General features: G+C 46.2%; 4 protein-coding genes across 4 annotated transcripts; 2 read left to right on the top strand and 2 right to left on the bottom strand.

Annotated features, from left to right (window-relative positions):
• Nucleotides 1-345: 345 nt before the first annotated feature.
• PtA15_8A562 (uncharacterized protein) lies at nt 346-1,261 on the bottom strand (the record flags this gene model as incomplete). Its single annotated transcript, XM_053172004.1, has 3 exons — nt 346-518; nt 608-753; nt 822-1,261. The coding sequence occupies 3 exons, from the start codon at nt 1,259-1,261 to the stop codon at nt 346-348; spliced, it is 759 nt and encodes a 252-aa protein (XP_053023211.1).
• Nucleotides 1,262-4,940: 3,679 nt separating this feature from the next.
• On the top strand, nt 4,941-8,046 carry PtA15_8A561 (uncharacterized protein; the record flags this gene model as incomplete). Its single annotated transcript, XM_053172003.1, has 12 exons — nt 4,941-5,237; nt 5,356-5,410; nt 5,498-5,589; nt 5,812-6,105; nt 6,220-6,650; nt 6,768-6,824; nt 6,930-7,125; nt 7,234-7,318; nt 7,446-7,489; nt 7,561-7,617; nt 7,698-7,773; nt 7,898-8,046. 12 exons carry the CDS (start codon nt 4,941-4,943, stop codon nt 8,044-8,046), a joined length of 1,833 nt encoding a protein of 610 aa, XP_053023210.1.
• A 7,255-nt stretch (nt 8,047-15,301) lies between these two features.
• PtA15_8A560 (uncharacterized protein) lies at nt 15,302-15,913 on the top strand (the record flags this gene model as incomplete). Its single annotated transcript, XM_053172002.1, has 1 exon — nt 15,302-15,913. One exon carries the CDS (start codon nt 15,302-15,304, stop codon nt 15,911-15,913), a length of 612 nt encoding a protein of 203 aa, XP_053023209.1.
• A 3,086-nt stretch (nt 15,914-18,999) lies between these two features.
• PtA15_8A559 (uncharacterized protein) lies at nt 19,000-19,681 on the bottom strand (the record flags this gene model as incomplete). Its single annotated transcript, XM_053172000.1, has 2 exons — nt 19,000-19,206; nt 19,517-19,681. 2 exons carry the CDS (start codon nt 19,679-19,681, stop codon nt 19,000-19,002), a joined length of 372 nt encoding a protein of 123 aa, XP_053023208.1.
• Between the last annotated feature and the right edge of the window lie 6,359 nt (nt 19,682-26,040).

The following is a 26,040-nucleotide window of genomic DNA, read 5'->3' as shown; positions in this document are numbered from 1 at the left end:
CTAATATAATTCCTACCTCGAAGGAAAGTCTTGATAAATCAACAAAGCAAATTTCTTGCCAAAATAGAGCCCCATACAGCAACAAAAAAGAAAGGCAGGGAAAAGACAATGTTCCCAAAAATATTTGAATGATGAGGCAAGGATTTAGGAGGTACAAGCTGCTAAGCTGACAAGTTTCCATTCGGTCACTCTTAATGAAATGATGTTTGAGCTCAATTGTGATTGTAGAACAATAAATATTATTTGCGCGCACCATCGACTCGAAGGAAACCGAATAGAGAGTGTCAAATGGCCGCGTAAGCTACGAGCAGTTCAAGATGGATGATCTGGAGAGGAAGGTTAAATTCAATCAAGTACTACTAGGTGCCGTTTTGCGCTTGCTGTTTTGGCAGATGTCGAGGGGCTACTTGTTGAATCGGAGGCGGTCTTTGCTGTTTTAGACGTGTCAGTGGGAGCGGCGGAGGTGGTACTGTTTGCTCCGAAGGTTGGGACGTGATCAGCACCATTTGCCCATTTCACTGTGAGCAATCAAATATAAAAAAACCAAGTTAGTTTTCCTCGCTTTGGTTGTAGTACTCAACACTGTGTAATGAGCGAGTGGGCTTACATGACGCAGGGGCTGTAACAGGTTCTGATTTTTTGGTGATAATTTTGGCGATAAGGGCGCCAATGATCACTAAAGCAAAAACTGCGATAATCCACGTAATGGTTTTAAACTTTGAGCCGGCTTGAGATTGCTTTTGGAGCCAATTACTGTGAAAAGCAATGCTAGGTTAGGGCCGCACGATTGACACCCAGGAGGATAAAAGCCACAATCTCACCTAGATCCTTGTTGCTTGGCTCGGTCTAGATCTTTCCATTGCGTGTCGGGACGGTAGAAATCTTGTCTGGTTGAAGGTTTCTCTGATTCACCGTGAATCAATCCACCCGATGAATGAGACTCATAGCTATGCGAGGTGGGTGAGGTGGGTTCGAGGAACGCTGCCTTAGGAGGAGGCAGCTTGGGATCAAACGGAGAAACAAAGGGATCTTCTGCGGGGTAAGTTGGAGGGCCTCGAGGACCCGGATGCGATGAGGGAGACAGCCGATCCATCGGGGGAAGAGGACGCTCGGAAGGGGCAATGTTGGGCCGCTGAGGTGCTGGTTGGCGATGGGCAGGAGCCAGAGAGGACATAAAGTTTTGAGCGGGTGCCCCATCACGACCATAAGCCCCTGCGTTATATTCGGGAGAGCGGCCGGAGTATTGATGTGTCGAATTCATGTTTTCGGGAAGATTGGAATAAAAAAGGTATCGATAGACGTCACAAGTGCTGAAAATCCTGTTGCAATGTTCGGTTGGAGGTGATTAAAGATTGGCGATTTCTGGTCCTAGAGGACGACCACAAATGCACACCTGAGGTCAGTCAGTCAATGATGAGCCCAAGTGAGTAGTAAAGAAGAACCTACAAAAGTAGCGAGCGTGGTATTGTGGTTAAATGAAAAGTGGTAGTTACGGGACGTGTGTTGTTGGGGAGTTTTTTTCAGGCTGGCAAGCCTTCTGACCAGAAAAGAATGACTGGGAAGGGAAGGGGAGTTGAGTGGAGTGGGCGTGAAAAGTGAGGCGCAGAGTTAATAGGAAACCCTGTTCAAATTATGTGCAACTGAAGGGGGAGAAATGGCTGGAAGAGCGGAAGTATGTATATGTCATACCGATACAGCCAGGTTGAGAATGGCCCTGTGTCCAATGGGTCCAAGCGCAGTCCCAATGAGCCAGCTGGAGGAGACTCCCTTCCCTCGTTGATTGTGATCAAGCGTCAATCCTGAGTTCTATGTACTGGAAAATGCAACTTCGCAAGCACCTGCCAAAGGTGTATGTACAAAGCTACAATTCGGATAATTCGAATGCTGACATGGTACATAAAACGTGTGTCAGAGTGTTCAAGGGATGGTATGGGATGTCTGCTGGGAGGTGACAACTTAAGGTTTCTGATCTTGTTTCCAGGGGAAGGAATGCGATGCACCTGCAGGATGCACCATCCAATTTTCGAAAACTCAAGTTAAGCCGCCTCGGCGGGGATTCGTCTCAGCCAGCTCCATGGTGCAATGCTTGTACAAAGTTACAAGCCCAGCCTGTCTCTGCCCGGATAGAAACGGCATCGAGGTAGCTAGGTAGCCGCAACCATGTCAGGGATAAGCCAGATGCATGTAAGTACACACATACCATGTCCAGAAACAGACCGGATTTTTGAGAACCAGCTAGTGAGTCTGAAGTGGGATTCATATTCACAACCTGAGCGCCACCCAGTTGACATGATGCTCTGAGCGCATGTAAGCCTCCCCAAGTCGAAACGGGCTAAATGAAGTAGCTGTTTGCTCAAGAACAAAGATGAGCATGTCGAAGCGTCGAGGGGTCTGATGTATCTCACTTAAATTGGCACTGCCGATCTGATCTCCAGCAGGCGAGATGCGGTGCACCTTTTGGCGAACTTGGGTAGTCCCTTTCTTCCAAGTTAGCGGGTGGTGGCGAAGCCTTTGACTTTGATTTGCAGTGGCTTTGGCGGGAGGGACTTGTGTTAAGTTCGCGATTACTGCCTGTTGGCCAGGAACCAGTACATGACGGCAGGCAGCGGCGGGCGCAATTTGCGAGCTCGCATCGGATCCGAAGCCTCTGAGTTTAACTTTCAGTGAGAATCCCCATTCCGAAGGGGCAGCTCCGCCGAACTTAGCCAAATAAGTACCGCGATCAGCTAAAATAAGCTCGCAGCTCCTGCCCAGGTTCTCTGCTTCGTAAAGGATAGCATCACCGTCGGCGAACCCTCCTGGCACCGGAGACCACAGCACAATGACCGACAAGGCAGATTGACGAGCGCCAGGCCCCCAGATTGACGGCTCCGGTGCTTGAATCTGACAGCAGACGTGTCCTCAAGACATCTGAGAGGAACCCCACCTGTGGACCGCCCAAGCCTACCCAAGCTTTAGCTGCAAGGTGGTTGCAACACTGAGATAGCAACGGATTTATGCTCACTTCGAAAGACAGAAATTTCAAGTAAACACATCTCTTATGCGCATTAGTCATGATGGGGATTGTTGCGTGAACTGTTAGTAGAGTCCAAAGTTAGGAATGAGATAAACCGCAGAGTTGACAGTCAAAAAGTAGTACAAATCTGTAAAATGAAGAAATCAAGACTGAAACTCGAGGACTCAGTCAAAAATTTCGTCATTCAAGTTCCTCCTTTGGGCGAGTCCTCCCAACCAAGGGGCACTAAATTAACTAAGTTCCTCTCTTTGATTTGATGGAGGACACTGCCTCGCAGGTTCCCGTTGGCGCAATGTGATCAGAGTTGTACCACTCCGCGGCAGCAGGGAGGACTTAGTTAAGTTAGCAAGGGGCATGGCCTGAGTTATATTAATGTGTTCTCCTCGATTGGGGCGCTAAATGTGTCTACGCGCTGCACTTCGGACGTCAAAGTGCACCCGTCGTGTTGATGATCAATCACCTCTCCCAGCAGCTTATGAGGTTAGACAAAAAGCAGTTTTCTGGTGAGAGTTGTTGTATGCACAAACAGGTCAATGCGATGATTTGAGCCATCGGCATCCACATCCGAAAAGCTTCAAAGTTCGATTGCAACCACATATTTCATGATGGGAGTGCCATTCGATTAGGGTTGTAGAACAACGCCATACTAGATGAGCCAAACACATTTTACGGCTTAGCGATGTGCGTGATAAACTGGGTTGACTTGCCTAACAAACGTGGCACGGGATGGAAAGGAAGAGCAAGACTCGACGACACACTGCACATAAAAATAGCTGTTCCCTAACCTAATTGTGATTGTGAATATCAATGCTGGGCGAGGAAGGCGATGAAGGCAATCGGTAGGAGGCCACCTCGCCGTTCTCGGGCATCCAGTCCGCTGAATTCCGGAGGGCGCTAAAGTCCAGTGCATACTATCTGTGAAGGGGAGATGAATCGATTGCCCTCCAGAAGAAGATCGAACTTCAAACCCTTGGCTGCAAGAAATATTTATCCACCTTCTCCGGCATTAGCTGTGGCCTCAGTCAGGGACGACACAGGCTTGATTGTGTTGGTGGACTGCCACCGACCAGCCAGCAGAACAGCACCGCTATTTTCAAGGTTGGCTCTAGCCCATCGACGAAACCTGTTCTCTTTTTCCGGTCAGACAGAGCCGGACGGGGAACTTTTCCTGGAAGCTGAAGGCTCCCAAAGCAACACATCCCAAACTGAAAGGCATGGAGGACCAAGAATAGCTAGACTCAGACTGGATGGTTCAGCCGATCCATCGTCTTGGTTTGCTTGATAGCCCTTCTCATCGGCCGAGGCAGAGCCCGGCTGTCTGGCCTGGCACATCGCGCTTCCCAAGTTTCTTTTGGGCGAATTCAGTCATCACGTTCTCTCTTGCCATCGTTCCCTGCCGATCGCGATCAGCAGCCTGCTGCTGGGCATTCGGCTGGGCCGGAGCCTGACTCGAGCCGCTGCTGATGGGCTGGCCATCCCTCCCCCTGGCCGAGCTCTTAAACCCACCAGCGAACAGGCCGCCGTGGCGTTCTCGGAAGACCCCCCAACGAACCACACTCCACGTCTATAACCGCCCGCAGAAAACCAAGAGCCGCTGCTTATCAGGCGACCCCTACTGACGCATCTCGTGATCCAGCATTCAATAGAAAATAGTTGTTGATTAACTGAGAGCCAAACCCCTCGGAAATCAGAACCACCCTCCGCGCCCATTGGCCCAAGTCTTCAGGTCCTACCAGCATAAACCTAGTTGAACGTGCTCCTTTCTCTCCGTCTCCTTATCAGTGACATCCCACCCAACAAAAACAAAACACGCATTGATCAAAAAGCAAGGCAGGGCTAACATCGCTTCAAGAGGCAAACTTGCCTTCCCACATCCTTCCCCACATTAAATAAGAAATATAATTAAAAAGCTAAACACATTAACATGTCTGCTAGCGAGATAACAACCAAGAAACCGCTCAAGTCGATTCTGATTCGCCATTCCTCACCAAATTCTTTGAAGCTTTACGTGACCCAGTCCATCAGCCCGGTCCAGATTGACGGGCGCAAGACAAGGAAGCCGAAGAGCTCGCTCATCTCGACCTTCAACCCGATCTTCCACTTCTTCTCTCCGCCGCACAAGTCAGCTATTCCTAGCGTGCCCAAGGAAGAGCCACAGCCAATCTCTGTGGCCAGGGCACTGGCTATAATCATCATCTGTGTGACTGCTTTCGTCGTTAGCGTTAGTCGAATTGGCTATCTAAATTTCCCTTCAAATTTTGAGTGATTGGGATTATTATAGATTGAAATCCAGCTAGATAACTAACCTCACCCACGATCTTGTTTAATCCTTGTATCAGAATGCTACCTCATTGTCATTGAACCTCTTGATCCCGAGCATCCAGCGAGAACTAGGTAACGTATCGACTGGCTCATGACTATCTGGGTGCCGAGAAAGGACAGCTCAGAAGAATCTTCTTGTTTTTCCTCTGGAATGAATAGATATTGAAGCGAGTGATTTGCAATGGATCTCGAGTGGATTCCCGCTTGGCTTCGGTAGCTGTTTGCTGTTGTTCGGGAGGCTAGCTGATGTGGTCAGTCCCTTATGATTACTATCCTTTGAAAAATTCCTTCTGCGTCTTCTTCCTCCTTCGGGCATTTCAACTCCCAAATCGAACAACCATCGTCTTCCCCTCCAGGAGTCCAATTCACCGGGCTTCTCATCGCACTTTGCTCTATCAGTTGGTGACCAAACCGAGATACAACGTTGAAGATATTTTGCCTTTTCTTCACGATGAATGCGCAATCTCAAATAGTACGGTCACAAACGCTTCATTCAACTGGGTACGAGTTTTTACGCCTTGGCTTCTCTCGGCTGTGCGCTTTCGCGTACCCATGTCCAGCTCTCAGTCCTACGAGTATTCCAAGGACTTGGGGCTGCAGCCACTGCACCCTCGCTCATCGGCGTCCTGGGAAACCACCTCGAGCCCGAATCCACCCTCAAGCGTGTCGGCTTTGCCTGTCTTAGCGCCGGTGCGCCATTGGGAGGCACCTTCGGCCTACTCGTCGGCGGGTTCATCACCCAAGGGACTGGTCCTGGTTGGAGATCCGTAAGCTCCTTACTTGCAAAAAAATCTCAGTCTAGACGATGAACAGAGCAGAAAAATTAGATAACAGGCTAACCATGTCCGGTTTTGGGGCTCTATCGTGGAAATCGCATCTAGTTCTTCTATCTCTGCGCTGCCTCGGCGATAGGTGTATGTGTATCCGCCACTCTGATCATCCCAAAGGACAAGCAGAGGGTAAATAAAGAAGGAAGTATCGATTGGTTAGGAGGAATCCTGATCATCACGGGCCTGAGCTTACTCACCTTCGCGCTTGGAATCAGCTCTCGGGAAGGGTGGACCAGAGTAGTCGTGCTGCTGCCGTTCATCTGCGCAGTGATAATCCTAGCAAGCTTCGTTTTCTGGCAGAAGGTCCTCGAAGACCGCATGACTGAGTCCCTCAAAGCTGGCGATGGTTGGAACAAGCCTACCGAACCTATCTTGAAACTCGACTTGTTCAGACGAGATCATCACCAGTTCTCCATCGTACTCTCGGTCGTTTGCTTGCTTTGGTTCGGCTTCGTAATCCAAAACTTCTTCTTCCATCAATAGTTACGTTCCTTTTCTTTGGCTTTGTATCGGGACATTTTGGCTTTTTGTCCAAACCTTCGCAACCTGGAAACTGACTTGCTGCTCCATCAAACATCTCGTTCTGGTTATGAAAACAGCCTCCAAGATTTTTTGGGATTAGACTTAACGCAATCCGTAATCCGATTTATTCCAATGTAATTAGCCCCCGAGATCACCTTGACCAAGTTCTTGAATGGACAGCAAATTCTCAGAAGGGGATAATTTGCTGACAAATCTCGTTATGTTGGACATTCACATAGGCTTGTGCTGGGACTGTTGTTAAACATCGCCTTCGGCTTCTTGTCCCACATCATCCCGGCCCAGCTCTTGATGGTCTTGGGCTGTATCGGCACTGCCACAAGCTGTTTGCTGTCGGCGCTGATGGACACCTCGGCCAGTTATTGGACCTACAACTTTGCCTCGGTTGCTCTATCTGTTGTCGGACCTGACTTTGTAGTCAGTCAATCTCGAATCCTCCTATCTGCCTCAAGCTTATTTACCCGTCAACCTGATTACGGATTGTTGATCAATGTCTTTTTCTTTCGTCTCAACTGCCAATTCCAGTTTGCCACAGGGACAATGTACGGCAGTCAGATCTCGAGCCAATCGGAACAAGCCGTCACGGGTGGAGTCTTCCACACTTTTGCACGTGAGCATCCCATTTCCTCTGATTCTCTTCACCTGATGGGTTCATTTGGTCCGGAGCCAGGAGGATGCTAAAATTTCCTTTATCTCTTGATAACTTCTTTTGATTCGTTTCCGAAAAAAAAAAACAGAAATGGGAAATGCCATTGGATTGAGTCTAGCCACTTTGCTACAAGTACGTCCCATCTGTTTCTTTTATCTAGTATCATCCACTTACTGGTCATTTGGAATTTATCTTTTCAAAAGGTTCAAGTCACAAGATCCAGAGCGCGAGAAGAAGGGATGATTGTCAGAGATGATCTGGTGAGTACTTCCTCATGGTATCCTCAAATTCTTGTGAGAGCATGAAATTGATATTTGTATCCTTCATTGTCATCCGATAGACCGTGGCAAGTCCTGGAGCTTTTTTGGAAGGTTTAAGGGCAGGCTTCTGGCTCTGTTTTGGCGCTTTATGTTTGGGTGTGTTCCGATGCTTCCGGGCGATTCTCCTTCGGAATTTCAGGGCTAGGGAAAGAAAATCTGACCTCTCTTGATTTTGAATGAACCTGAACTAAAAACCAAACAAAAAAACTTCATACGACAGCAACTTTGCTTTCCCTCGTTTTTCTGCGCAAGTTGAAGCTACTTGGAAAGAAAAAGACGGTCGACTCATCGAGCTCATCGATCGAAGAAAAGGGCGAACAAAAAATCGAAAGACGAGGCAGTGAAACTAGTACCATCGAGTCTCCGTGATTTCCCTGAGGCCCAGATAAATCATCACATCTACCTATAGCATATGTTTAGTCATTGCATGTACAATCAAAAAAGACAGTTAACATTTTTCGTGTTCATATAAATAGTCAATTAACTCATAATCTGTGAAAAAATAAGAAAATCCAGTCGAATGTCTTGTTATTTAGCGAAATATCGGTGGACACTTGTTACATTGCGCAATCACCAGGAGGAAACTGTTGCAGGAAAGGGAGACTGAGACAGCAGATCGTGAGAATGTATGGAGGCGCTAGACCGACAAAAACAGCAAATTTTTTTGTTGTGAAATGCCGGTGAATCCACGACCATGGCTCTGAGCCGACATTGGAGGACTTACCGTCGCAATCTGGGAGCAATCTGAGAGCCTCCCAGAGTCTCAAAGCCTAAATTTCCCTGCAAAATTTGGCTCAGATCTGGGTCTGGAAGGGGTTCCCAGATTGATGGGAAGCCCTCCATTCCTAGCCAAACATGGTTCCTGAGCCAACATTCCTAGACAAAAATGGCTCTGAACCAGAAGTTCTGTTCAGTCATGTTTCATGTTTTGTCTTATAGCCATCTTTCCTTGCTTCCGCTTCCAGCATCCGGCAAACAAGTGGGATCAGTATTGGTCAGTATTGTATGTAGGGGTGGGTTAATTTTACAAGGTGCAAGGCCTTGCAAAATAACCCCTTGTAAAATTACACATAAGGGTAGCAAAGTGTAATTTTACAAGGGTTTGGGTTTATTTTCCTCCTTGTGACAAAACACTATGTAAAAAAGTCCTTGTAATATGATACCTCTCCGCAGCAGCAAGCAAATTTGCACCACCTTGTTTACAAGGTGGCACGAGTCACTATGCAAAACTGTAAATACACTATCCCATATTCAATTTTACAATGGATCACATGCTTAACCATGTAAATGCATATATGCACAATGCAAATATGCATGAGCAAGCACCACATTCATAGATTTACAATGTGGGACCCACAAGGAGGAAACATAAGCACGGATTCTCACACCAGTCAATCTGCCATCTTCTCCGAGACCCATCATTTTGCAAGCTATGGGAGATTCAGAAGACACAGGCTCCTCGGATAATGAGGACAACAACAACCATTCCAGCACACCCACGGAATTCGCGAAATGGCAATTCCCTGATAATTTTTCTTCTGTTGAGACATACATAGACCATGATTGCATTCTTGATTCGCAAGGCTATCCAATATACCCCAACCGCCAAACAACATTTTTGAAGACACCTGATATGAATATCACAAACTTTGGGACGGTTGGCTATACCAGAACATCCGGTACCAAACGATGTACCAATGAACGTTGGAAAGTTCTTCGGTTCTACTGCCTTGGTGCTATGGTCTGTGACCAAGATGAATGTAAATGGGCTGGATCACCTCTTACTGCCCCTGGAGCTATTAGGAAGTATCTTCAATCGTAAGTCTCTCCAAATTGCTGCTCAAGCCTAAGGGTTGTTCTGCCATCTGAAGCACTCTTTATTTCACAGGAATCCGAAGTGCCCTGGATCGGCCGGCCGATGCCCCGGCAAAGTGAAATGGTTGGAATGTCCAAAGGGACCCTCCGGGACCGCATGTTGAGTAGACAAACACGTTGAGACTGGTTGGGCAGTAATTCTTCACCGTGGATTCCAAAATCATCCGTGGCCAGAAGCCAAGAAACCCGATAAGCTTTCAAAGGATAAGCTCAAAACAACGATCAAGAATAACCCAACGGTCGGTGCTTTGAAGCTCAAAGTATGTGCAATTTATCTTTTGCAACTTGTCTTCAATTCCATCAAATTCATACCGTTTTTACTCCCAGATTGGTGACGCACAGGCTCTTGACCGTACAGAATCTAGTGTCACCACCATTCATCCAAGCCTGGTGAATGCCGATTGACTGCGTTATCTCCAAAGAAACATCTTGCGCGAACTTAACATTGCCCCAGATAAGCTGGGTGGAGGCGTTGGGGACAAGGTATTCCTTGATCTGTTTCAGTTGGGCCGGTGGGTGTTTCTTCTTGGTTTAATGCTTCAATTTCATTTATATCATCTATTGGGGCTAATGGTTGTATTAAATTTGAAATTCTAGGCGAGGTCTGGCAATTGTTGCATGTTCGTATCTTGAAGACAACGAATACTTCTCATTCCAGTCAAAATGGATGGCGAGCCAAATCCTTGCCCGAGATGAGTGCAATGAAGTCTATCAAGGGGGTCTGATATCAGATGTCACGTACCGGTTCTTTGAGAATGGATACTTGCTCACAACCTTGATGTTCTGCGTGGAGCTTGGACAATGGATACCAGTACTTCTATCGTGGATTCAAGGACTTTTGACAAACTTCTACCACAACCACTTCTTGGTTTTACTGCAACAGATAGTCAAGGGGCTGGATACCCCCCGCGATCGAGCCATACTGGCTCGCCAGGTAGTCGATTTTTCAAAGGCCCAGCGAGATGGGTTTGTATCCGCCTATATGGAAGCGTTTGGATCGACTGATGAGCAGAATACTGTCCTGGCTTTGAAAGGATGCCGTCAGCACTTCAGAGCTCAGGTTACTTGTGTGCGCAGGAACCGGTCGATTATCTCATCCGATCAAGAGGTGAGTCTCTTGCCCATGATGCTCGTGATGGAAGTACTGGTCTCTGAAGCATGCTGATTTTATTTTAATATAGTCCGAGTTTCAACGAAGATGTCTTGAACTAACTGAAGAAGCGAAGGATGACGGACCAACTCATGATGAACAGATGGATCAGCTACGGCGATTGTTTCCGAAAGCTAGACGGTGGTTAGATTGGTGGGCCATGTCGGACATCAAGGCAATGCTTTTCCCATCTCGCCGCCCACTGGAGGAAGATTCGCCGGAGGACAACACTAAACCACTTCCAGAGACCACAAACGCCATTGAAAGTATGCATCGATTGTACTACTCAATCAGGTCAGTGATTGCTGTGTAATTTTCTGTGTCTGTGCCCAGTATCCTCACCGAATGCTCTTTGCTTCAAATGTTCAGTGAGGGTAAAAAGTGCATCCTTCTTGGGATGATCGAGCTCCACTCCTTCATGTCTTACTTAGAAGATGATTACAAGGCGGTTATGCGAGGCGTTCCGGTCAAGTATGGGTCTCAGACGAAAATGCAGGCGGACGTATCCCAATCAATGGGCTGGGTCAAGCCTAGGAAGCGGAAGTTTGAGAATGATGGTCGACCACCGGATACAACTGATACGCTCCTGGGTGACAAGAAGACCAAAAATACCGGCGGACGACCAAAGAAGTCACCTAATGTATATCGCGACGAGTACACCACCTATCAATCATACAGTGCCTCTCAAGTTGATCACCTCAAGAACCGATGTTGGTTAGCGGCGGCATTGGAGTCACTCTTTGCTCTGTACTCACCGCTATGGCTCCGCAATTGCAAAGGTAAAGGCCAAAGCCTCTTTGAAAATCTCGTCAGGCACTTCAATGCTTGGGCGACTCACAATCTAACGGAAAAAGGACGGCTCCGGTCAACTCTTACGAACGGTCAGACCAAACTATTCATGGTTGCAAACAAGAGACTCGGGGCCAATTTTGTGCCGGGCGAATATGCCTCGTGCGACTACTTCTTGGAGATTGCGTTGGACCCCCAAAGGAACTCGGCGAAGGCTTTGAAGGGCTTGTTTGAACTCCAAGAAGATCGAACGTTCAACTGCGAGCTCAATGACCGCAACACAATTGATCCACAAGTCAGAAATCAGAGTCAAAGCATATCAGTGATCAACATCCGCAAGCCCATGTTTATGACCAACAACATACCTGATTATGACATCGAGAAACTCATGAATCTTTGGACTACAACAGGACTCGCCGGCAAGTCGGGCTTGACCTGTAAATGCCCAATACTTGGACCGAATTCAACCAAGACCCAGCCAAAACCCAAAAAACTCCGGAAGAATAAGAAGTCAAAGAAGCGCATAGCCAATGAATCCGATGAAGATGAACCATCGATTGCCAGAGTATATGAATCTAATGAGCTCCACCACATAATGGATGAAACTTCGCGGCTGGTGTTCAAGAACGGAGAAGCCCCTCTGCACCTGTATTTTTTTGTTGATGTTACAACTTTGCCTGATGGTCGCGAGAAGCAGGAGTTTCTTGCATTGACTAATTGGCCTTTCAAGCTCAATTTGCATGGGGCCAGCTACACTTTGTTCTCGCGTGGGTTTTACGGCAGAAAGCACTACTGGTGCAAGGTTCTCAGGACTGGGCGAGCAGGAACCACCGGGATTTGGCTTCACAATGACATGCAGAACAACGGAATTGCTCGGCTGGTCAACCCAGATGCAGCTAGCATAAGTGGTAAAGCTCCGATGACCAGTTGGCTGATGTATTCAAGGACTTGGACGCCGATCGAGGAAGAATTTGTCACCAAAAGCATCAGCAATATCACTCGAGACCATCCCAATGCCAGAGGAAGGCTACCTTTCCTTGGTTATCAGAAGCTGTTCAACGTTGGTACTGGAACCGACGGCACTACTAAAAGCGGCGGTATCCAGCTTGGTACTCTTCCTGAAATGAACGAAGTAGCTGACCTGAGCGGCGGGCATTCACCAGGGGGAAAAGTGTGGCACTCTCTGGAGAGTGCCAGGCCGTAATTCTGTCAGTCAAATGGTCTGATGTGAGTTAGATGTGAGTCGCAACTCTTTGTTCAATTTTTTTCCCAACAGATGTGTAACTGTAGGTGAAGTGGTTGCGGGATGATCTGTAACTCAATTCCAACACATGGAAATATCTTAGTTGAAGTTTTCTGTTTGGTTCATATCAAACAAAATCCAGGATGTGAGCTTCAATTCACAACATGTTTTGCCAAGAATGTAACTATCCTGATGCTCAAAGATATCCTTGACCAAGTGAGAAGGAAGATTTTTCAGGGCTGATTTTTTTCAATCAAAACCCACATAAAATCACATAATGAAAAATAGCTGTAAATTATAGCAACCACAAAGACTCAGCTAACTGGTAGATTAATCCTTGTGGGATATTTCTGCCATGCCTGTTCCCTTCATCAATTGGAAGGAAAGTTATGTAAAATTAAATTTCTCTTTTTTGAGTATCACACAGTGTCAAAGCTGGGAAAACCTCTGTAACCTGTCTTCCCTCCCTGTAATATGAAATGTGAACAATCAAAGAGGCCTTTTCACCAACCATGTTTACCAAGTGATGGTCCACTTATGCAGGCTAAAGTTTGCCATGCGGTCAGCTGTTCATTTGGGTCCATGCACCTTTTGTATGTGAATACACATTGCACAATTTTCCTTCACTTGACCTCCATCTGCCTGATAAAATGCAGCAGCTAGAGGTTAAAATTATTAAGCTTCAAGAGGGAAGGGGGCAGATTGGTGGATATCAATAGATGCATCAATATTTTGATGATCCTGGAACCAGCAGGAGAAAGATTTCAATAGCTGGTCTGAACTCTGAGGTGAAAAGTCAACTCTGAAATGTCCACACACATCTCAGCATGCAGGGTCATACCGTTTGTCTTGTAGATTGATCATCTTCACACCTTTTGCCTGACTGTTTTGGGTGATTTTTTCCTCCAGGTAACATACCTTCATCACACCTACCATTATGTCCGTGGCCATTGTGCAACAAAATGGGGTTGATTGCTCTTATCACATGGTAATTATTAGCACCAGGTGTAAGATAAGAATGATGCTCTTTTGACCTGCTGTATCCAGAACAATCAAAATCATCATCATTTTGTAGTGGCAAAAATGGTGTTCATATGTGTTGCAAATCACCAAAAAAGCTTGTGTTCCAGGAGTTTCAATCTGGGCACAAGTGAACTACGGTGGCAGTGGGGCAACAGGGATCAGCTCTGTATCCCCGGGTGTCCCCGGGGAGCGTGTTTTTTTTTGTTGCTACATATGTCCACCGTCATGTTCGGCCAAACATCAGGGTGGACATTGGCGAGTTGCTTGTTTACACGGGCTTGATGACCTTTGTTTGCTGGTCATTGAGCTGGGAAAGCCCCAACTCAATGAACAGTACACTAAATACTGTTCATTCAGCTTGGCTTTTCCGAGGTTGGTGGACAGTACAGACTGCTCACCAAGCTCAGACAGGCCCAGAACAATGACCAATAGGTGCTGGTCATCGGACCAGGGCTTCTTCGACTGGATGGCCAACACAAACTGGTCATCGAGTTCAGAGAGGCCGCGCTTGACAGGCATCATGCCCTGGTCATCAATCTGCAGCCTCTCCGAGCTCAAATCCGATGACCAGTAGATACTGGTCATCCAGCGAGAAGCCCTGGCCCAATGACCAGCAAATGCTGGTCATCTAGTCAGCCTTTCCAAGCGCGGTAGGCAGCCTACACTGGCCACTCAGCTTGGAAAAGTGCAGCAGGATGGACAGTACATACTGTCCATCAAGCTGGGACTTTCCCCGCGCTGAGTACAGTACATACATTCCTTAAAGCTGGGAGAGGCCCGGCTCAATGACCAACATGCAGTACTGGTCACTGCTCTGGGATTTTCCCAGCCTAGTGAACTGTGATCAAGTGGAGGGTGTCTCCACTCAATGGCCAGTAGAACCAGTCACCGAGTAAGGAACCCCCCCCACTCAACAGCCAGTATACACACCAGTCCTTGAGTGGAGAATCCCTCCACTCAATGACATTAAAAACCAGTCATTGAGTGGAGGATGTCTCCACTTGGTGGCTGGTAATTTAGATATGGTCATTGAGTGGACACAACCTCCAATCAATGGTTGTCCAACAGTCATCAAGTGGAGGGAATCTCCACTCAATGACTTTACAACCCATTCATTGAGTGGAGGGGGTCTCAAATTGATTCATGAAACACACCACTAAGTGTAGAATACCAGGGTGTACCAGGCATCAAGTGGGGGTACCCTCACCTCAATTACCAACATGTTCACCATGGAGTGGATCAAAGATCAGCATGAGTTGAACATAAGGTCAACATATTTGAAGCCTAAATCCCACATGCTCACACATTTGACATCAGACAGTCTTCCCAAAGGAACATACGGTCTGGCACTCTCCAGGGAGTGCCACACTTTCCCCCCTGGTGATTCAAGTAGCAACCAACAAGGAAATTCAAGCAAGGATGAAAGCCAAAGCAAGGATGAAAGCAGCAGCAATAAAGATGATTCAGAGTCGGACGAGTCACGCGCCAACCATTCAAGCTGCACAAGCTCGGCTTCGTCGCAGGATGAGCGTGCTCGGTCCGACATGTCTTCCAAGCTTCCATCACCTCTTCCATCATTCAGGCCCGATTCCCCTGTCAAGATAACGGACACTCTTCACAATCTGCCTCCCAAAAAGCCCTCTCAGAGTAAAATCTGCCCAACAAATGATCGGCCACCCAATTCAAACCCAACCAAAGTTGAAACAGTCAAAATTGTTTCAAAAGATAGCGAACCCCCTCGGAAGAAGTTTTGTCCAACAAAAGTAGTCAAACCAACATCGGCGAAGCCCCAACCTCTCATAGGAAGCCAACTGAAGAACAGAGCAAGCCTATCGCAGCAACCTCCTGCCCGTCTCAAAGAAAGCTCTCCGCAGGCACCATCAACACTCGATAGCAATGGGTCATCAACATCAAAGCCCCGACCTGGTGTCATGAAGCTTACTTTGAAGCTCAGACCCGCTCCCGATCAACCAGAGCCCTCTCCGGATCAACCCAAGGTACCGACGGTACCAGCAGCTCCCGAAGTCTTGCCGAAGAAGAGGGGCCGCCCGAAGAAGTCAGCAACAGCCCCAGCGAATGCAAGTCGCTCAGTGATCCCAACCAGTCAGACTAGTACTAGACGTAGCAGTCAAACAATTACCAAGAGTTTGGTATAGTTTTTTTTCTTTTTTTTTCTTTCCTTCCTTGACTTTACTTGTGCTGCGATTTGATTTTACACAGCTCCTTTTAATTTTTTCTTGCTTTGAATATTAACCTACAAAAGAGATAACACAAATGTTCAAAAAAATAATAAAAGATTTAGGCCCCGTTTGGCTGCCGCGTTATACGGCATAAATGGGCCCCCCGTTATAAATTGCGAGTCCCCTAATTTTCATCGGAAATTTTATTTATTACACCTCCCCTATTTATAACAATCAGCTGAATCAGCTGTTTGGTGCGGCACATCATAAACTAGTGGACCCTCCAACACAACTATTGATACATACCAATAACAACCAGTATCATCACCAAAATGGACATTGAATCAACTGAAAACAATCAGATGGCCCGACTTCGACAGCAAGAGCCGATGAAACGAAAGCGTCGGTTCCTTCTCTTCCTTGTTTCCATCATCGGTGTGGTAGACGGAAAAGTGAAAAATCAAAAGTTTTTTCGCATACATATATTTACTCACAATACGCCTCAAGATACCATCAAACAGACCTCAGAAATGGATTCTACGGCCAATTTTACCCCTAGTCACCACTGAAAGCATCACCTGAACCCCGCTGGATTGGAACCTACACTTCTTTGGACACTGGACACCCATCACACGTTCAACATACCCAGTCACCAGCCTGTCACCAGCCTCAATTCAAGGATCACAGCATTATGCTTATACAAATCACAGGATACAAACATACATCTCCCCATCAGACTGCAGTCATTACATATTATCAAGTACTCTTCTATTTCCATATTATGATGTCATCACACACTGACTCTGCAGCCTCAGACTTCATTTATGCACCCCCTGCATCCACCTGTCAACTCATGCAGTCTACTGTCACTTTACGCAGCCTTCATGTGGCCCTACTGCATTCTTATGACATCATTTATGTACCCCTGACACATTATGACATCATTTGTATCTACTCCCACCAGCTAAAATCCCTCACACTGTTGTCTAGATTAGTCAAAACCCTAACCCACAAGCCCTCTGGGGCTCCACTTTTGTCTATATAAGGAGCTCCCTCCTCCCCAGTTGTCAGCTCCTCAGTTCATTACTCACCAATCACAGTCACCCCAACATTTACAGTTCAGCCTTATATATATACTTAAACAACCTACATAACAACCCTTACATTAACAATAACAACAATTTATTCAGTGTCATCAACAAGCTCATCTTGAACCAACCAACCCTATCACTTCATTAAAACTTGCCAAGCTTACCTTGGTGGGTCTTGTTATCTGATAGTATAGAAGGGCAGAGTTTGCACCTCCATCATCCCCTTCTCCATTCAGCAAAAGGTTCTCAGGAACACTTTTGAGTCTTACATCGGTCTCCGTCAATGGTCAAGATTGCACCACAGGGAGCCGTACAACGATGCCATATTTGGCGGAGCCGCATACATCAAACACATCCTTGGTGGGAATGCCCGACGGGCTCAAGCCATGCTCTGGTTGTCTATTGATACCTTCAAAGGTTGCTCAGTTGAGCTGGATTCAATTGACTGTGAGCCTGTTTCCAGAATGCTCAGCATGGACGAACAACTCGGCATATTCCTGTACATTGTTGGGCAGAATGCGACCAACCGTCAAGCACAGGATCGGTTTCAGCATAGTGGAGAAACGATATTGCGGGTGTTTCATCATATCATTTGACTCCTCCTTCAGCTTAAATCAAAGTATATTGTCACCCCTGATCCGAAATTCATGCACGAAGTCATCTTGGACAACCCAAAGTTTTCACCATTCTTTGATGGGTGTATCGGCGCACTAGACGGCTGCCACATTCCCGCCTGCGTACCCGAACATCTAGCGGGCCCATATCGAAACCGGAAGGGTTGTCTAGCTCAGAATGTCCTTGGCGTGGTCGACTTCGACATGAAATTCACCTATCTGATGGTCGGTTGGGAGGGATCGGCTCATGACTCAAAAGTCCTCGGAAGTGCTTTGGCCGAGGACTTTAAGATCCCCTTGCGTTCTTTCTATCTCGCCGATGCAGGGTACTCTCTTTCAAGGGGGACACTAGTTCCATACCGCGGGGTGCGATATCATTTGCGCGAGAATGCTCAAGCAGGGATGAGGTGAGTATAACCCTGCGTGTAAGGAGATGGACAAGTCATGACTAACATGCTTGTAATTCATTTGTTTTCAGACCTGAAACAAAGGAAGAACTTTATAACCTTTGACATTCGATGATGCGAAATGTTGTCGAGCGGACATTTGGGACCTGGAAGAAACGCTTCCCTATACTTGTTCATCCTTTGGAGTACAGTCTCAAGACTCAGAGGGACCTTGTAATTGCGTTAGCGGTAATACACAACATCATCATCAATGATCGAGGGTATGGCGTAGAATTTAGACTGGATGCAAATGAGCGCGCACCAACTGGTGAGGACGACCCTCCACCAGACAAAGACGATGAGGAAGAGGTTCCACTAAGTCGGGCTCGCGAACGAGCAGCAAACAATTCCTGGAGAGATCGGATTGCTCAGGACATGTGGAATCAATACTGTAGTTACTTAGCATCTCGCACATAGAATATTGTAGTTACTTCTTTTCAAACAAATAATACAAGGGTTTGATCAGAGTACATGGGTCTTATGTGAGGGTCTGTTGAGTATCCGAGGTTCTGATTGAGAGTACACAAGGCCCGGCGAGATTGACTTTGATGAGGAGCAAGATTTTGATTGATTGAGTTCACAAGCGAGTGGAGATCGATTGACTTGTCGAGCGAGTGGAGATCAATCGACTTGTCGAGCGAGTGGAGATTGATCAAATACGAGCGAGTGGAATTACATGTTGTCACGTTCGCGTCGTTTCTGGATCTGAGCATGCAACCAGGCTGAACAGCGGTGGCTGTCTCGGATAGCTAAGAAGGTGATAGCCTTGGCCTCGTTCTCCAAAACACTGTAGCCGGCAACTAGATCATCCATTTCAAGACCAGCAGCAAATTTGTCTTTGAACTTTGTGATGGCCCTGTGGGTTGGAGTATCCTCAGGTCTGTTGTTATCTTGAGCAAGAAAAGCCTCAACTACGGATTGAATTGATGATTCGAAGGCATCACCAGAGGTCCTGCGGTGCGAGCGATGGGGACGCACACCACGCTGCTGAGTGCCCGTTCGAGGTAGAGTCCCATTCGCTGCGTCGGGATTGTCCTCGTGAACGTCGGCGTTAGTGCCCCGACGCAACCTTCCTGTTGCGGCATTCCCACTAAAAATAACACATAGCTCGTGATATTCTGGGAAAGGTGTGTTTTTGAAACGCTTAGCCAATGGATGGGACTATGTATTCTTAATCAGCCAACAAACAAAACAATGGATGATCAAAAAATCCAAATGACTTACTACCAAGAAGGCATTCCAGACATCCTTGGATGCAGTGACCATACACTGTTCTTCATTCCACCCAAAACCACTCGCCTCTTTACATGCAAGAAAGGCATCATACCATTTCTTGAATGTCTTTCCAAAAGAAATCAGTCAGCCCCAAAGAAAAGAGTCAGTACGGGTACAACAATGAATAGAAGGTGAATGATCAGTAGTACATACTTGGTTCAACTTAGATTTAACCTTTTGACCAGTAAAATCATACTCAGGGAACTCCTTTCCGAGCTCAGCAGCTGCCCATTGGTGGGTTTCGGTCTTGAAACCATTATCACAACGTTTACCCTCCTTGACGGCTTTCACATACAAGTCGAGAGCACTCTTTTCCATTGCTGGGGACCAAACGAGGTTCTTTCTTTGAGTCTGTGTTTGTGATTTGTCACCTTCAGGTTGATTAGGTGGGAGCTTTTCGATCTGGCGAGCTTCTCGAGGTGGTGGGCTCTTCTCAGCACGCGGGGAGTCTGAACGATCAGGAGGCGGTGGGCTCTTCTCAGCACGTGGGGAGTCCGAACGATCAGGAGGTGGTGGGCTCTTCTCAGCACGCGGGGAGTCCGAACGATCAGGAGGCGGTGGGCTCTTCTCAGCACGCGGGGAGTCCAAACAATCAGGAGGCGGTGGGCTCGAATTCTCACAACGTCGCGGTGGACTCGGACTCCATGAATAGTGGATGGTGCTTTGAGTCTTGTGTGGAGTGGCTGGTGATATTTGGGAGCTTGGTTGTCTTCCTGGTGTCCCAGATGCTTGACAACAAGAATGTTTTGGGTGCAATCGACTAGGAGTAGCAGAAGGTTGTTGGGAATTCTTTCCTTTTCCTCTTCGCCAAGCCATGGCGAAAGTTGTTGATGTGATTGAAGCTGAGCGTTGACCGTAAGCTGAGCGGTGACCGTGAGGCAAGGCGGATATACAATTTTGATCGTGATATATCTCAAGTTATAAGCCGGAGCTTATGACGACCCTGCCAAACACATATTTGGGATACCGTTATAACCCCCTGGGGTCGCGCGTCATAAATTTGTCCATTTATGACGTATAACGTGGCAGCCAAACGGGGCCTTAATATAGCGCAAAAAAAAAAAAACACCTTGTAAATAGACTGAAGTACCTTGTAATAAAGTATACTAGAGGCCAAGGCGGCTTCGCCGCTGCAGATACCTGGTCCCATTTTTCCAACTTCCTTGATCCCTCCTTCAAAATGTCACAATCAACCTTTCAGCATCACACCTCACTTATGTTCATTCTAATTCCCAAAGTACTGGTGGCAATATGCTTTCTGTCCTGTTGGCCAAGTTGTAGATCCAACCCAAATGATGTGTCTACCACTTTAAAATTGGCACAATTTATCTACAAAGCATTATTTTGACAAAAACATTCTGCAGATCTTCACATGTGGTGAAGTCCACATCAGGCAAGTAAACTTGGGTGTAGTCAAGTTTGATGATGAATGTAGCCCAGAATAGTAGATATATCCCATATTTATGGTGTTCAAAGTTGGTTTGCATAATTTTATGCATGCATAAATCATAAAATCATAAAATCTTTTTTTGCAGGGGATATGACTGTCTGATTATGTAATACAAAATTTCCTCACCAAAATATTTTTATGATTTTATGATTTATGCATGCATAAAATCATGCAAACCAACTTTGAACACCATATTTTTTGACATATTATCTCCCAGATTTTTACAAGACCATGCACCAGAAACTTTGTTTGTATTCCACCCCTGAAAAAAAATTCATCAACAGGGTAAATTAGACTGCAAATTTGATTTTTTTTCTGCAGTTTGTTTTTGTATTGGAAAAAATATACATCTAGGTTAATTTGTGTGGAAGAGTGTACAATGCATAATTTTAGATAGAATTAGCGAGTGACAGCGGATGCTTTCCAGCCTGCTCTCAGTTGCGCGACCGCAGCCACGAGGCCCCAGATTCCGGTGATCAGTTCGGAGCCATACAGACCTTTTGGCATGGACCTAGGTTAATAACGTAAAAGAAGATGAGCTGTAGAAAGTGAATTTGCACATGTGAGGGGAGGGGACGCACCAGTGGAGGGTGAGGGGCGTGTAAGCAAGGTTGACGATTAAGCCATTGATGAGAGCGGCCCTGCGGCCCTCCATCTCCTGGGGAGAAGCGGCGACGGCCGGACTGGGCTTGCGAGGGGTGTCGAAATCGGTGCCAGCCTGGAGGGCCTGAAGTCGGCGCCGCTCGGGCTCCAGCAGCTTGAGTTCCTCCCTAAGGTGGAAGAAGTGCAGGAGCGTGTAGGCCGCCCAGGCCCGACAGGAGTACAATGCCGCCTTGTTGATCAGTCGGGGCGAGAGCGGCAGGACACCCTTGGAGGCCAGGAAGTATAGATGTTCATCCTGGGCAAAACAATTTTTTTCATCCCGATCGGTCTCTTGTCAGTTTTATGTCCATCCATCAATTCTCTACCAACTAAGACACTTCTGTACGCAACTGGGTAGTATATTAGCATCGAGATCACTTGTAGTCGCTCGATTTGCACTGGCTTCGAGCCTGATGGTGGTAAAGCATTTAGCGAGCGGAGCCACTGGACGATTGAGATCAAATCCCACAGTCAATAACTAATCTTGCCCAAGGACCACGAATTTCACGAAATCATACCACCAAAATCCCACAAGTCAGCTTTGAATATGCCAAACGTGATCCGAAAAAGTAAGAAGCTCAACGTTGTTCGTGCGTCGGATAAGAGTTTACTCAGGGCAGCCAGGCGGAGCACAAGGGCCTTGTTGGACGAGCCGCTGTTCGAGCGAGTGGCGAGTGTTCGGAGGATGATAGCCAAATACTGGACGAGCATGAACGACTTATCGGCCTCGGAGGTAGTCGAGAGCAGCCGGACCAGATGGTCCATCGTAGCTTGGAGGTTCTGCGTAAACAATAAGTGTGGGTATGCACCTCATACAAGCTCCCCAAACCACGACAGAGATATATACATGTGCGCGCACTTTGATGATTGGCTCGCCCATCGAGCTGGCACTCAGTAGCAGCCGGGGCCGGGGCACATCCCCAAGATCAGCTCCGAGGGGTAAGAAGAGCAGCCTGAGGAAAGAAACAGTAGGTTTTTTTTAATTAGTTTCAACATGCCAGAAGAGCGGAGCGCGTTGGGTTGTTGGGTCATTGAGGCTGTGTCTCAGGATTTAGCCTTACTGGGTTGGTTTTGGCTGGACATCCTCAGGGCTTTGCCTCGGTAAAGTATGTAGGTGTTGGGTTGAACGACCACCCTGGCATGAAGTGAAGCTGGTGGTGTTGTCGCCTTGGCGGTGTTGGTAGCATCAGAGGAGCGAAATGATGAGTTTGGCGCAACCAGGTGCAACCAGCCCAATGGAGTACATAATCAAGACTGGGCTGGGTCAGGAGCCACCGGGGCGGTGACGGTAACATAGAGCAAGGTGTGGCGTGGGCGTGGTTGGGCAATTGGGGCGGTATCGTGAGAGAAGTGTGGCGTGGCGGTGGTGTGAGGTGGCGGGTGGTGAGTAAGGTCAAGTGAGTATATAAGGAGTAGGTGATGGATGGATTGATCCGCAGGGGATTCGGTTTTGTCCGCCCCCTCCCTGGGAGGCCCCTAACTGCTTGGTTAGGCCCTCCCTGGCTAGCTTACCAACCGGCCCTCTTTTGCTCGTTGCTCTGGCACAGCTGGAGGGTCATCCATAGGGCCTTCGGGCCTTTGGGGATATTCAACGTGCCAAGTGAGATAAAGGGGCATTTTTTGCCCCATTTTGTGAGAAAAAAAACACCCCAAAACTTAGATCTACAGGTCTAGAATTCTGTGGATTTAAGAAAGTGGGATATGGCCACTGAGATGCAGTTTTCCAAGTGACATTTGCAATGACTTTTGGCTCCGGGAGACATGCCTTGTAAATTTCAACATTCATACTGGTCATACTGAATTTGACAAGGTATTTCATTTACAATGTTGGACCTTGTAAGTTCTAGCCTTGTGAAACTCCACATCTGAGGGCTGTCGTGTTTTTTTGAAAGGCATGATTTGAAAGGGGTTCTTCACAAGGACAAGAATTTGGGAACCAGCTTGTAAAATTACACTTTGCTACCCTTATGTGTAAATTTACAAGGGGTTTGGTTACAAGGCCTTGTACCTTGTAAAACACACCTTGTAAAATTCAATACCCCCATTGTATGTATATAATGCATGTATGGAGGCTCTGGAGTGCCAATCTGGACATAATTCCTGAAACTATGGTGAATTCATCTCAATATTGTGAGGATCAGGCTACTACCCAATTCACTATATATGGGCTATGAAGTTAAATCCAAGAGGATAACTCGCCGGTTGCTTGGATAGTAACAAGATTTAAGTTCTATGCAATGTGCAATAGAAGCTTAATAGGATAACTCAATTATGTAATAAAGTTATGTTGATAGTTGATAATGGATCTTGATTTCTGAGGAAATGATAGATAAAGAAATATTCCGATGAAGAAGAGAGGAAAGAGGGAACAAAGTTCTTCAGAGAGAGAGAGTAACACAAAGACAGGAATCGCGAAACACTCTGATGACGTCAAGAATTAATTTAAGGATACATCATCAATCATGCACAATCGAAATCAATCAAGGATAATAAAGAGATACTTCCGCCGATCATCCTGTTAGTCAGACTAAGGATAAAACCATAATCAGGTAAGCATCTAATAATTAAACCCATAATCTTCAAAGTGTTTGTTACAAAATAAGCCTTGCCTACTACTCTCAAGAATTGTTACCTTTATTCTTCTTGTTAGTCTTCTTTTTTTTCAACTCCAACAATCGCCAGAAATCTTCTAAGAATTTGTTAGCCGACACTGGGATATGATTTTGAGAAACCCATGTGTCCTCCCCTGGCATAGAATTATGCCACACAATTAAATAATCAAATTTACCTTTGGAAGCGCTCCTGACATCCAGAACCAACTTGATGCGCGCCCAGTCAACAATTTGATCATTGGTATGATACCTCTCTTTAATACCTAAGTTTGATAACCAACCTTCAACAGAAGTGGGGGAAACATATTGTGTTAGCAGTGATACATTAAACACAGGGTGGAGTTTTGGATAATTGGAAGCTAGATCCAATTCTACCGCGTTAGGGCCTATCATTTTCACTACCTTAAACGGACCAATATATCTGTAATCCAGTTTAGAATTAATTCTTCAGGACTGAATAAATTTTCTTAGCAACAAAACCATCTCTCCCTGTAAGTATACCGGCGCATCTCTCTTACCCTTATTGTAATATTCTGCCTGCTTTATCTGCGCTTGTTGCAAGCACTCAATCGCAGTCTCCTGTGTTATTTGCAAATACACCAAAAAAATTTCTAATCCTTCCCGGCCGGTATTCTCAGTCATAATGTTAAAACGGGGATGAAAACTGTAAGAAAAGAAGAAAGGATAAATTTTTAAACTCGCCAAATCAGTATTATTTATTGAGAACTCTGCCATGTCTAAAAACTTGTCCCAGTTATCTTGATAATAAGAACACAAATGACAAATATAATCTTCAACAACCAGGTTCATCCGCTCCGTCTGTCCATCTGTCTGCGGGTGATAAGCGGTGGAAAGCGCCAATCTAATGCTGAGAGTTTTCATCAATTCCTTCCAAAATTTGCTAGCAAAGGTACTACCTCTATCAGACACAATTTTATCAGGAAGATCACCATGCAAAAGGAAAATATACTTTTTAAATAAGCCCGCCAGAATGGCCAAAGACAAGGCTTCCTTACATGGAATAAAGTGGGTCAATTTAATGAGCAAGTCCACCACCACCAATATTGAATCAAAACCACCGGACAAAGGAAGCTTAACAATCATGTCCATCCCTATCACACTCCAAGGCTTCGGATTCGCCACTGTAGAAACCAATTTACCATCCGGTGCTCTACACCTCGCCTTAACTCGCTGGCATGAGTCACAACTCGTAACATATTTGATAACTGCCGATCGTACCCCCGGCCAAGAAAAGTTCCTTGTCAGAGTGGATAAAGTCCTTGCAATGCCAGGGTGTCCCACCGCCGGCGAGTCATGATACATGGCCAAAATCCTAGTCTGCAAAGAATGGGGAACAAAAACCCTGTTATTATGGGGGATATTGAATTTTACAAGGTACAAGGCCCTGTAAAAAATTTCTTTGTAAAAGTACACGTTAAGGGAGGGTATGTGTAATTTTACAATGTGTTGGCTAGATTCCAAACTTGTAATGTAAAAGCAACCTTGTAAAATTATACCTGAAGTCTTCCATGTGGAATTTTACTTGATGTTTTTTTACAAATTGCCACCTTGTAAAAAAAGTACCTTGCAAAATTGCATATTTGCAGCAAAAACCTGAATTTTACAAAGCAAATGTTGAGGAAGCAGTACACCATGCAAAACATACCTTGTAAAAATCAATAACAATGCCAACCAGGTTTGAAATTACAAGGTGTTGTGTAAATTTTACAAGGTGTTTTTGGTACGCTGCACAAAATCTACCTTGTAAAAATCAATAAAAGTGGTTACCAAGCTCAAATTTAAAAGTTGCTGTGTGAAATTTACAAGCCAGTTTTGACTTGTTTTTTTTTTGGAAAACCCACTACTACCAACTGCACTTGGAAATTATGAACTTCGGCTGGAATTATGAAGTTTCTGGGAGTCATGAATCACCATATAACCCTTGGTCAAAGTTTTTGCCAGTGGATTGAATT

The sequence above is a fragment of the Puccinia triticina genome, chromosome 8A (genome assembly GCF_026914185.1).
Source record: "Puccinia triticina chromosome 8A, complete sequence".
Taxonomy (NCBI): domain Eukaryota; kingdom Fungi; phylum Basidiomycota; class Pucciniomycetes; order Pucciniales; family Pucciniaceae; genus Puccinia; species Puccinia triticina.
This window is presented reverse-complemented; position numbering and strand designations above follow the sequence as displayed.